We start from the raw sequence: 14,306 nt of genomic DNA, 5'->3' as shown, positions 1-14,306 counted from the left end.
TGATAGACACACAATATTAAATGCGACATGGATGTTTGTTCTATGTGGCGACAAAAGTGGGAAGAAATCCAGAAGCTAAGTGGGATACTCTTTCTCCTCATCAACCTTGTGATTTTACTCCTTTCGCACTTTACTCTGCTCACCACTCCTGACACTATTCCAGTACATATCACAAATTATTTTCATTTACAAATAAATAGTCTGTACCCAACATTTTCTTACTTGAAAACAAACAAAGTAACAAAGGACTATGTGTAAATTATTTTAATCATTCACATTAATATTATATATTATTTCTTTTATTCTTTATATATGTAAGGTACAAGTAAAATAACACGCCAGTCGCCAGATGACGAATTTAACAAAAAGAGGGTAAGAGAAAGGGAGAAAAGAAAAAGAAAGAAGAGGGGTCTTAATTTTACTATTATTTCTTTAAAAAAAACTGGGATAAATGAAAAAATTTTCTTTTTGACTTTTTAGAAATCGAAATGGTTAAAGTGGCCACCGTACATAATAAAGAAAAAAAAAACAAAAGAAAGTGAGAAATAAAGTGCCTTATACGAAATTACGTGGTTCTACAAAAGGCCAGAAAGCGAAAGTTCCTCTTGAATGCAAAAGTGTGAATATTTCTTCGCGGAGAGAGGAGAGAAAAATTAATGCAAGAAAAGAAACAAGCAAGAAAAAAGCAATGCAAAGAAATATTTTCAGTACATTATAGTGAGTAGATGAATCATGATTTTAGTGGATATGGATCCAAAGTTCCAAATTAAAATTCAGAAATGTGGTTTTGTTTGGAAGTGGCTGGTGGGTCTATGCTGTAATAACAAAATAAAACATATTAAATTGTAGCTGAGTTATGATAATACAAATGAATAATATAAATTAATATATAGAATGTAAGGAACGGTTGGCTAGCAGTCGTTTTCACCCTTAGGTGGTGGTTACCCAAATAAAATATGAGCAGCAATCACAAGGAATCGGTTTTCTTTTCATGGATGCTTGCAGCCTATATCTTTTTTTGGGTGTTGTTATCACAGAAAGAAATGTCAATTATAGGTATATTAGGAGAGAGAGAGAGAGAGAGAAAGGGTGAAGAATAGAGTAGAAAGCCGAATAACCCACCTCAGCAAAAAAAACGAAAGGATAGAAAATAAGCCAAAGTCCTGAAACTTAACAACAAAATCTGAGAATACAAAATCTTAGATCAAGTTGCAAAGGGTGAGCACCTGAAACACAAGTGCAAAAAATGCTGTAAATGATAAGCGCACGTGTGCATCATTGTAGTTAGATTGAGCCCAGCAAATCTGATACAAACCCGGGGACCAGGTGAACAGTGTTGCTGGGAGAATATAGAGTATAAAGAAGGATTAGACCTTATTGACTCCATCTGAGTTGTTGTTGCCCTTGTTACAACCAGCAGATCCAAAACAAGACAAGGGTGAGTGATGAAAAGAAATAAAATAAAAAATCTTAATTTATATATAAATTTATTTATCTACCCATCTAAAATGATTGTATATATAATGGAAGGGTCAATTCCTTGATTTGCTTCCATAAATTACACTGTTTTGTAGGGTGACAAACGGCAGAGAGAGAAAAAAAGAGAGGATAATGATATGATATCGTTGTGATGATTCTTCTTTTCCCATCTTTCTAACTTTCACCAAATTGTTTTCCAACTGCACACCACTCATTGGAGCTTGGCCAGGTCAAGACAAATCGAAATGTCGTAATGAAAGCAAATGAACTATGCGCTCTCCCTAGTTTCCTTAATGGCATCATAGAAATTTAATATGCTACCCATTGAGAATATAATTGTAAAAATAAAGAGAGATTGAGCTCGTTACCTCACCCTCCATCTCCAATAGTAAACCCCTCTTAAAGAACACAAAAATAAAAACGAGGAATGAATTTAACATGAAAACGAAAGGCCTCGGAGTCTTCTGTTCTGATGCTAGTAGAGTTATTTTCTTCAAGTTAAGCAAAACATGGGGTTACAATTCATGCCTCTACTAGTCCATCGTTTCATGAAACACCCCAAAATGAAAACAAAAGAAAAGGCAAATATCTCATGTCAGGCGAGAGAAACCCAGCTTTGAAACACCACATCAAGTAAGAGAATTATGAAAAATTGCTGTTGCTCAGATAGCTCATGGAGTGAATGATTAGTTGCACATGACCCTAGTTACACTATACCATGTGTGTTAGAATTCCAAATCTCAACCCTTAAAAACATTTCATTTTGTATTATTAAAACAAAGCATGAAATTTGTTTTAAAAAATTACCCTACACTGGATAGAAAACTGCACCCTATGCAGTTGAAATTGGGGTAAAAGATCCACTTCCATGTGTGTTGACAGTGGTTCAATTTATATTAATCTAAGATAAATCGCCGTAAATACGTAACTTCCTATGCCTTAATCACAATTGAATCCTTGAAATGAAAATAGATAAAAAGCGGTAAAAAAAGAAAAAATGATCAAAATTATTAAAATTATATTATACGGTGGTTGTAGTAACACTAGGGGTAGCACTAGCAGGAGTGGCAGAAGCTACACTAACACCAGCTCCATTAGTGTCACCACTGCCGCCGCCAGCGCCGCTTGCAGTATTATTATTATTATGACTGCTACCGCTCACGGCGGACACAACGGCGGCTGTGACGGTGGCTCTCTTACGCTTCTTCTTCTCATAGGGGATTCCTCGGGCCTTAGCTTGGCCTTCTCTTACCTCTCTAAGGTAAATTCTCACAGCACGGGCGCCGAACGGATTCGACTCAGGGCGGCCTCCGTTTTCTTCGAAGGCCGCCCGGAGTCGACCAATTAAGGCGTCGAGGCTGCCCCAAGCCTGCTTGAGAGGGCAGGCACAGGGCGATGGAGGGTTGGGGTGTCCAAAGTAAGGACACCCCGCTATGTGCACCTTCGTCTTCCCGAACTGGTCCAAGTACTTCAAGAACTCGATCACGTGCGCCCCACTGCAGCGCGCTAACGTCAATGGCGGCTTGTGGTTCCGCAGGTACTGCAAGAAAGTGTTCCAGTCGCGCCGCTTCTGCGACTCGTAACGGCTGGGCGCCGCGGCCGATGATCCCTCCGGCTGTGGAGGCTCAGCTGCAGTGGCTGCAGTCGGCGGAGCCACTGCCCCGGATGCAGCGTCCATGATGATGAGTAACCACAAGACCCTAATTCAGTTATGTCTTTTGCTGTTGGGTTAGTGAAATGGGTTTTAAATAGTGAGTTTTCTTTTTGCTTGTATTTTTGGGGGTTTGGGAAAATCAGAGACTGTGTTGTGTTTTTTATTTAAATTTTTGATGAGAAAAGAAAGGAAGAGAAGGGAGTGAGAGGAGTGAAGGGTTTTATTTATTTTTGGAAGGTTAGTTTTGGAATAGGAAGCAAAGGAGAAGAGATGAGAGAGGGTGGTGAAGAGATTGGGTGATGGGACGTAAAAAAGGCTAGTTGAATGAATTGAATGAATGAGAGAGAGTGGAGAGCGTATTGCACAGTGTTCACAATTTCACATGGTGGCCCCTCTTGACGTGACTGGTTTACTATACTCCACCGCGCTCCTCTCTCTACTCCCCTCTGCTCTCCTGTTTCATTTGCTTCTGTGATTTCTGTATGAAATCAAATGAGAACGGAATAAGGTTTGATGCTTCCTTATGAACCATACGTCACCTTATATTATAAATTATATCATACAGCAATTAACTAATGTTTATCAAATAATTTGAGCTTTTGCAACTTGCAAGCGTTAGGGTGTGGGGAACACGGGTGTTTCTTGCGCGTGGCTTCGTTCAATGGAGTCTTGAGATAGTCAAATATTCATGGACATTTTGTTTACACCCTCCTATTGTAAGTGCACCTTCCTTTCCCATTTTTACACTTGTTGTTTTAGGTCCGTGACTTCTCCCTCGTGAAAAACTAAAAAGAAGATAATTTTACGTGTGCTTCCTCCTTCGTCTTCTCAGAGCGCTACACTCGCCCAATTAAATTAATTTTTATTTTTACAATTGTTTTTTCTCCTTTTTTTAATGGGGTGTGGAATATTCACTTTGCCTTCCTCTGCCTCTTATGCTGCCTTTTCGTTCTAGTTTATTTATTTCTTCTCAATTATTTTTCATTTAACACTCATGGATTGTTGTGTTTATATGACCAAATATTAGAGAGATAAGTATGCTAAACTTATGCGAGAGAAAGATTCTTTTCGCAGTTGTTCACGCCAACAGGGAATTCTGCCAATTGTGTTTCTCTTCATTTGTTTAGAAAGTTAATATATCGTTGGATACAATTTTCTGTTCACGTTGTTACATAAATTAATTTACATTGAATGAGAGACAAAGTAACAAGCTACATGATTTATCGTAGGTTGAAATAAAAAAATAATTATAATTTTGACTCAATTTAAGGGTAGCTATTGGATGAAATAAAATGATAAGAATCACTATTTTAAATACATTTGTCACATTAACGAATCATTATATAGGCTATTAGTCCATTTATTTCAGCTTCGTTTGGTGTAAGTTTCAGTAGTTTGTGTATTGATTGAAGTTGACTATAAATTTAAGATGACAAATGTTTATCAATACTTCAGGATATTGGTTAAAGAATTTAAACTTTTTTTTTGTCAAAAAATAATATTAAAATATTTTTTTCTAATTTTTAATAATTAATCGTTTAATTAATGTTTCTAGGGCAATTAACAAAACCTATTTCAAAAAGATAAAAGTAAGTGTAGTTCTATAAGCATTTTTTTTAGTATTGTTAACTAATTAAAATTTGAAAATAATTTTTATAAAATATTTTTATTTATTTATTATTGCATATTATTAAAATAAATTTTAATTGTAATAAATAAACAGTACTGTACCTAAATCTTGTCCATTCAAAAATAGTAATATGTAGAAAAATTGTAAATTGAATCAAGTATGATTAGGTGGTAAGCTAACCTTAGTTCTATAATTTTAAAAAAAAGGTGGTATCCAAGTGAAATTATGCGTATACTAATTAATTTTATTTTTCTGATTTAGTTATTAATGGTAGGCCTTTCATGTTAAGAATTAAGATATTTATTTATAAGGACATTTATTGTTATCTGACTTCAGGTCATTAGCGTAGTTAGAATTTGACCATATAATCACCATATATGTCTACTAACACACTACATATTTATTCACCACTAAATTATTGCTTTAGATCAGAGTCCTAACCAAACAGATCTAAATTCTAACATAAGAAAATGGTTTTCCTTATTTTTTTTCTATCTTGATAGGCGTAATAGTCAGTTTTTTTACTTTTAAAAAAAGAGTGAGTTTCATCATGTGAATGCATCTCCCCCGCCTCTCTTGCTTTTTCTACCCGTACGTAAGCATGGGTGCACTGTTCTAGTTTCATATGTGATAGGTAATAATTAAGCTACTCCTTGAATTAAAGGTAAAATACATACAAATAAAATAAAATCATCAGCTTGTTCTTCATGCAGAAAACGATTAATAGATAGATCAAATTTTAGAAATATTTTTCAAATAGGCTACCGTACGTACAATAGTGGGTCATGTTTTGTAATATATACGATATGTCGTATAAGAAACGGTGTCTTATTTATTCGGCCAACTCTTAAAAAATGTTCATGATAAAATTACTTTGGGAGAAAAAACAACTTGTGCGACTCCCTATACAGCTTCTCTAAGGATATGCAATTTCGCATTTGTTTAGTGCAGTTGGGACAACATATACTGTTGTTGACCTCTATCGATATTCAAATCCTGTAACTTCTGCACAGAAAAGTGAGGGATTCTTTTTTTTATGTAGTTAAAATTTTAATTGTATTTAATAATTTAAAATTAATTTTATTTAATTTTGAATCGAACACAGGTAAATGTGTTTGCTTGGAAGGTATTAGTGCAGGAAAGGATAATTTTATGCAATTCTTACTGTTTAGACGAAGATAACACAAAATAGTTTAGCTTTTTGGTGCAGATTCTACGCTAACCCTTTAGCTGAGTGTCTGAAATGAGGTGATTTGAAGTCACTATATGTGGCAGTATCTAAAATTAACAAGGATTCTATCTTGCAATTCATAAGACCCCTTTTTTTCAAAAACAAAAAAAAAACCATAAGGCTACCTTCTTTTACCAATAAAAAGTTTGTACGTCCTTGGCAGACGTCCAATTGAAGAGTGAAAATTTTAATCTAACCATTTTAAAATTAAAAGATGTGCAAAAATGTATATATACAAATATTTATTTAATCTAAATTAATTATATTTATAAAACAATTAAATTTAAGTTAATGTTAAATAAGGTTTATTTTATATTTTATACATATCTTTACTTTTAAAGGAGATAGATTCAGATCTTTATATGGACACGGGAGCCGTGGTATATATATTATAATAAAAAAATAATATTCATTAAATTGTATTAATTAAAAATATTTATTTTAAATTTTTTAAATAGTCACGTGATCATTATTTTTAATATTCTTAAGAAAAGAACATTTCTTATTCTATAACTTCTTTTGTATATACACTTTTATATAATTATTAAAATTTCCTATATAAATTATTTTGTCTATTTAATGTTATTGCTTAAAATTAGCAGAAAAGAAGTTATAACTTAAAATTGTTCATAGATAATCTATTCAATTTTAGGTTATCCTTTCTTAATATATGTAGACTAAAAAATTTATTAAAAAATATTAATATCGAATTCGATATCACATAATTAAATATAGCGTTATCTAACAGCAGTTTGTATTATACTTTAATATTATTTTTACAGTGAATTTAATTTAATATATCGCTTTAAAATTTTCAATATATAATATGACATTCCTCCTACCCTTTTTATAATACATTATTTTAAGAAGTTTTTAGTAGTTCTATTTTATAATTTTATGAAATATTTATTATTTTTTAAATAAATAGAATTGATAGAACTTTAAATTAAAATTAACAAAGATAAACATTGATAGTAGCTAGAATTAGGTTCAACAAAATTAAATGAAGATAAAATTATCATGTTATAATTTAAAAAAATTCATTTTAACTATTTTTATTAATTTATGTAATTAATTAAAGGTGTCTTATTAAAAAAGTATTACATATTTAATTGACCAATACCTCATTCAATCCATTTGGCTATCCAAAAATTAGGTAATCTTCAGTTCAAAATAATGCATACGAAGAAAATAGATAAATTAATTTAAATAAGTTGGAAAATAGAAAAATAAAGATGAAATTTTAGTTATTCTTTCTTCAACTAGTGTGATAACCTAGCATCTTGTTCGGATTTCTATCATTAATAATGCATCATAAGTGGCACAGAAAATTAGAATTTCAGGAGTTTACAATTAATAAAGAGATGATTATATGTTATATATTTAACTTCTATCATATAGATGAATATTTGCTCAATCCTAATAAAACCTTATTTAGTAATAAAGAAAAAAACAATGCATGTCTTAGGAAGACCTGCAATAACCTTTTACTGCAGTGAACTGCTTTATAACAGTAAGAAACATTCTGCAAGGTACTGTATCAAGTACTTTGCTTGGGAATTCATATTCCTTGTATGAAATGTGTCATGATCCTGTAATCTGCAGAAATTTGAAAATAAGGCAAAAGAAACAAAAATTGCAATTACATTGTATGAAATAAATTATTTAAATAAACTTTTAGTCTTAAAAATTATAATTTATTTATTGGATCAACTATTTTTAGTTTTGTAAATATTCTCATATAATCTCTCTATTAAAATTTTATTATTTTTATGACATTTAATTTAATTCATATGTAAAAATACATAAAATTATATAAATTAACTTAAATATTATGAAAGCAAATAACAAATATATATTAATAAATCATTAAGAGAGATTACATTAAAAAATAATTTTTTAAAGACTAAAAATTTATTTAAACGTACCAACAAGTTATGAGAGAGAGAAAGAGAATTACAGGAGCAACCTGATGACTGGTTGTATTTGTCTATCCAAATATGGGAACTCTAAAAAAGCTATGTTTAACATTCTTTACTCATTCTTCCGTGGATGTCACGAGTACGAGTTTTCTCCTTTTACGATGCCAGTTTTTCTAGCGTGACAAACACTTCCTCCTACTATGTACGTGCCATTACAAGACCCACTAACTTTGCTGGATCCAAGTTTATAAGTAATTAGGTTAATTTTCCAAATCAATACCTAATTAGTTATTAATTTCTTTTAATAATTCAACGTTTCTTGTGTAAATTTTCTCTTAATTTTTATCTTACATTCAGCAAGCTGTAGCTGACTTGGTGTCTCTTACCCAACCTTGAAGTGCTGTTCTTTATTGCATTGAGTTGATGATGAAATTGTTATATTTCCATCTAATTATCTTCTGCCTTTCATTATCTACCATCTGATTGTTGGGTTAGAATGGATTATTTAGTCAAGTTCTTTGTCAAAGTCTTAAAAAAAAGTTTTAAAAAAATTATAAATATAAAAATTTACTTTATATTTACTTATTACAATGACATGAAGTTTTTTAAATGAGCAAAAATTGCTAGGAGCTTGGATAAGTGTGTGTATGATAATGATTTACAATTTTATACATGCAAAAATTATGTGTGAGATGATTTGTAATTCTATTTGTTTTAAAATTACAGAAGTAATAAAATTACATTGAAAGCCTTTGAAAGTAGGTAAAAGATCTCTTAAAGTTGTGTATATATTTTTTCTCTCTTTTTTTTATTTATATGTGTGCTTTTAGAGACAAGAGAATGGAGATGACTCTTCTTTCTTTTTACCAAACAATGACTAATGGTTTGTCTAGATAATCGTATCATAGTAAGGTTTTGACTAATGATAAAGAAAAACAAAAGAGAAATAGTTGAAAAAAAACCTATTCTTTCCACAAGATTTAAAAGGAAAAACATTTTAATTGATGAATTTTACAACAAGGAAAAATTATAGCAAAATAAAAAAATCTAAGAATAAAAATAATAAAATTATATTAAAAATTCATAGATATAAACAAGAGGCGTTAATATACATTTAAGTTGTGTGTTTTTTCTTTCTAATGTAAATGCTTCCTAATACATTAAGGGGTGTCCTTAACCTAAGGTTCCAAATCTTGAAAGGAAGCATAGGAGTTGTCATAGACTCTTTTTCCTATGTCATGGCCTAGCTAGCACCAAATCGTGAGTCCCAGCGGGAACATTAAGCAGAGGGTCACTTTTATATTTTTGAGATTAGTAAAATTATTTTCATAGTCATCTATGCAGCTAGTAATATCAATCCAACCATTGATGATGATAGTTTGGCTAGAGACAAGCAATCAGAAGGAGCAATAAATTAGCACATTTTGTATCGCAAGCTAAATTATTGTTGAGATTTTAATTTTTATATAGAAAGTTAAGATATAATTTAGATAAATTATTAAAAAAAAAATTATAGAAGAAAAAATAAATACAAAAAATGAATAAAATCTTATTTATAAGTTAGAAATAATTTATACTTTTTTAAAGAAATTGTATCATTTAACTTTTTTAAAATCTAAGAAGACACGTTATTTTTTTACTTGTAAGAAAAAATTTATTTATTTTTTATATTAATTTTATCTTTTAAAAATTTTTTAAAAAAATTATTTAAACTTAATTTTTTCAATTATAAACTTAAAAGTTGAAAGATGTAAATAGTGAATAAATTTAAAGCGTAAATATATTGTTAGTGTATTCTTATTAGTTTATTTGAGTTTGACTCCATTCATATTCTTAGCGGTGTTATTTAATAACTTAATAAAAACATGAAAGATAATTATTAAATTAAGAATAAAAATAAAATTTTTATAATTTTTAATTAATAATTAAAAATATATTAAAAAAATATGTTAAAAGATGTGTTACAAATAACTTTGACTTTTATTTTTTTTGAATTTCTTTTTCATAGAATTTGCTTATAGTTCAAATTCCATCTTTTGATGTCAACTATGACGGTGAGGTAGAAAATTTTTTACCTTTTCTTCAGAACAAGTCAACAACGCCAAGATACTATTCTTGCGGGAAATCTTTGAAAATGTTAAATCCTGGGTGACTCTTATGCCAATGCTATATGATCCTATTATCATTGTTGTTTATTGGTTTTTCATTAATTTTGATAATTTTAGTTGAATTTATTGCTTAAAATATATTCTTTATTTTTATTTATTACTATCTAGAAATTAAAAAAAATCAATAGACTAAGGAATATCTAATTATTTTATTAGAATTATCTGATAAGTTTTTATAAATTATCCTTTATTAATGATTTTTTTAATCTATAGACTACTTAACTGATACCAATATTTTATTTACTATACATAAAATTTTATATAAAAATATGAATAAAAGATAATTAATATTATATTAAATTTATATATAAATAAAAATATTTTTATCCTCGAAATAAATAAAAACAAAGATAATGTCACATATGGTCGATTTACTGTCAACTACTAACTCATTGGCGCAAACTCAAATTTATTATTACAGCTAGTTAATAATTAAATTATGTGAGGGCTGATAATAACATATTAATAATTACTAAAATAGTAACATATTTACCGTTTCATATGTTTTATTATTTTTAATTTGTATTTATGTTTATATTTTAGAAAGTATAGATTAATTTAATTTTTAAATTACATTTATAAATAATAATTTTAAATAAGTATTATAATTATTTCTCTTATTTATTACGTTTTTTCTACCTATCAAATACTTTAAGTTTGTGGAAAGTTAAAAGAAAAAGTAAATGAAATAGATCAAGTATAAAAAAAAGTATTTTAGTCTATCTATCTTTATATATATATATATATATATATATATATATATATATATATATATATATATGAAAATACTAATTAATAATTTTAAGATACTTAAATATGTTTGAATAAAAAAAACTAACAAATTAAATATGAAATTATTTATTAAAACATATTATTGGTATATTTTTTATTACAATTTGTCACATAATTTAGAATAGGATATTTTACTTTATTAATTTACTAATCAATGTCCTTACTAATTATTAAAATTTTGAAAGAGATAGAGACAAGTCACAAAGGGATCTCAAATATTTCTTTGAGTTGCCTATCACATTCCATGGGCATGAAACACAACATAGATATGCCAAATGGATTCACAATAACTAATCAGAATACATTCTAAGATTTGGCAAATCCGAATCTATAGAAAATTGACAGCATATTTGATCTCAATTTGACCATGTGAGCACCCATCTAATGATTCTTAATCTCTTGTGTTTGCACTAAGAAGCATTGTATTAGTGGCATTAATAACTACTTAAATGGAATTGCTGTTCTATTATACTAATATTTATGCAGAGCAGTGGACTTTGATTCCTCATTCTGGTCATGGACACATTTTATTAATTTAATGTATACATAACTAGGAATTTTTTGAAATCAAGTGTCAAATTTAAATATTTATATTATTTACTAACTTTTTTGTTGAAGTTTTACACCGATGATATACATCAATAAATAAAAGTTTACAAAGACTAAAATAATTTCCACAAGCAAAAAAAGTGGTCCAGTTTTAAAATTTGTGCATAAAAAACATATTTATTGAAAATGAAATTCATAATGGTGCGAATATTCTCAACATATTTATTAACAACTTGGTGTTTGCATAGGCAATTAGTTGGGTACTTTTGAAAAAGAAAAGTGGCGATTAAATTCACATGTGACTCGATACACAAATGCTTATGCATGCATCTCTTCTTTCTTTCAAGTCTTCATACAATGCAAAAGACACGAAAAAGAATCACATGAATAACAAAATTTATATTGAGATTTTCCCAAAATGATATATATATATATATATATATATATATATATATATATATATATATGAATTCATTCGATTAAACTATTATATATTCCAACAAAAAATTAAATTATTTCAGAACTAATTATGACCAAAATTACTTTATTCTTAAATAGTTTAATTTACAGTAAATTATATAAATCAACAAATCATTGACAACTCATTAAAATTATTTTATTTTAATATTTAATATTTTTAAAATATTAATAATAAAATAATACATATACTACTAAGCACGTGGATTAACTTATCGAACATTTTTCTAACAATTTATAATTTCAAGCTTAAGTCCTAATTAATATATTAAATACTCAAATTTTTGTAATTTGATAATTATATTAATAAAATTTAATATTTATAAAAATTGTTAAACGAAATATCTCTTGTCAAAATTACTCGTAAAGTGATTTCATGCTATATGCAATATAATTATATACGTTAGTATATTATATTATAAAAACCCTTTTTGGTGAGACGATAGAAAATAGTTCACGTGGCCATGCAGCATATCTATAAATTTGGTATAATGAATTGATCAATTTCTTCACGGTTTTTTTTATTTCCTTTCTATTTACATTATATGTTTGAAAAATCAAAATCACTTTACACACAAAATTTTGATTTATAAGAATTCTAATTTACAATTTGCATTTTGGGAAAACATCTAACTTTATCGTCAGCTATCTCCTCAGCAATATCTTGACTTTCTCACACATTAATTAATACATCTTTTGATGGAAATAGGCTAAGTGCATGTATGGCACGCCATGAAACTTGATGATTAAAGTAATGGATTTAAACTATTACACTGTACAAATTAGAGGATTAAAGTACTCGATTTAATACATAATTAATCATAATAGAATGATAAAATATGTAACCAGACCTAAGTTATTTTATCTCTAAAGCCTGAAAAAAGATTTAGATAAAAGCAAAGACTGAAAAAAACGTTTACCCTTTATCTTGTTGGATGCTTAATCATATTTGCAATCCCATCATCTTCAACCATGCTTGTCAAGTAGCAGAGGTGTGAACATTTACTTAACGTTAACACCCATTATCTCTTAAGAAGCTTCTTGATACGGCCAAGTAGTGGTGAATTCTAGAATTAGTCTTTAGCATATTCAAAGTCAATAGCAAGTTTCTCCTTACGAAATCCCATATGCCAAGTTATATACTAACAAGCAATAATACTAACATGCTTTTAATTATTAATTAAAATCTATTAAGAACTATAAAAATATAAATGAAAAGCATTAATTTAAGAGTAAAAATATAACACATAATTTTTATAATTTTTAATCAATTTTAATCTATAATTATAAATGTGTTAAAAATATATATTACTAGCATTCTCTCGTGCTAGAATAGTTCCACTCAAAATTCACACCTCCTTCTTCCCTCTTCATCGTGTCAAGGTAGTAATGAAGAAAATGAACTTCGAGTTTTAATTAAGTTTAACTTATGCAATATTTTGTAAAAAATGTAGTTTGGGTGGAATTTTTCAAAATTGATAAATTTTTGTGGTACTTCTAATAAGCAAAGAAACCATACAAAACATGGATTCTTCTTTTCGATATAATATCAGATCTATTAGTTTTTCTTCATGGCATAAACTATTGTTAAAGCTTATAAATAAAGAAAAGGAAAATACCATGAAGTGATTCTTTAAATTAAATGTAATTTTCATCATCCAAAAAAAAAAAATGAAACATGGTGTATACTATTACTATTAAAACGTTTTTATCATAAGTAAATTTTGTATTCTATTTTAATAAATTAGAGGCCAAATTTCATATAATTTAGTGTATTTTATAGGAATTTTATATTATTATTATTATTTAAAAGTATGTTAAAATTATATTATCCTTTTTTGGGATTAAATATATATTTTTATCTCTTAAAATATATTATTTTTTATTTTTATAAAATTAATTTTAAATTTTTATAAAAAAATTTTATTTTTATTTTTAATCATTATTAAATAATAAAGTGACTAATTAAAATATTATTAAAAATTATTGTGTCGCATAATTATTTTTTATGAAATTAGATAAGTAAAAATATAAAAATTAATAATTTTTAAAATATAAAAATATAAAGATTAAAAATTAAAATATTTTAAAGAATAAAAAATTTAAATTATTAATTATTATTATTATTCTTTAACCACAAAATACGTTGAAATTTACTAATTTGGAGATGATTTTTATATTATAAACGATCATAAAATGAAAAGTGTAACACATTCTCAAGTCAATGCTGGGTCACTTCACGCTGTTGGAATCTTAAAAGCATAGCAGAGGAAGGTGAAAATAATAATTCAGGTGAGGGTTTTTGTGGGCACAATAATTCAGGTGAATTAATAATTCACTTCACGCAAGTGCAAATTTTGGGAAAATTATTATTCATTTGTTATTTAAAAAGCTTCTTTTTTAT

General features: G+C 27.9%; 1 protein-coding gene across 1 annotated transcript; it reads right to left on the bottom strand.

Annotated features, from left to right (window-relative positions):
- Positions 1-2,500: 2,500 nt before the first annotated feature.
- LOC113874426 (protein LIGHT-DEPENDENT SHORT HYPOCOTYLS 6-like) lies at positions 2,501-3,298 on the bottom strand. Its single transcript, XM_027512649.1, has one exon. The coding sequence runs from the start codon at positions 3,155-3,157 to the stop codon at positions 2,501-2,503; it is 657 nt and encodes a 218-aa protein (XP_027368450.1). The 5' UTR covers positions 3,158-3,298.
- Between the last annotated feature and the right edge of the window lie 11,008 nt (positions 3,299-14,306).

Source organism: Abrus precatorius, unplaced genomic scaffold (genome assembly GCF_003935025.1).
Source record: "Abrus precatorius isolate BTA unplaced genomic scaffold, Abrus_2018 Scaffold8, whole genome shotgun sequence".
NCBI classification, from domain to species: domain Eukaryota; kingdom Viridiplantae; phylum Streptophyta; class Magnoliopsida; order Fabales; family Fabaceae; genus Abrus; species Abrus precatorius.
This window is presented reverse-complemented; position numbering and strand designations above follow the sequence as displayed.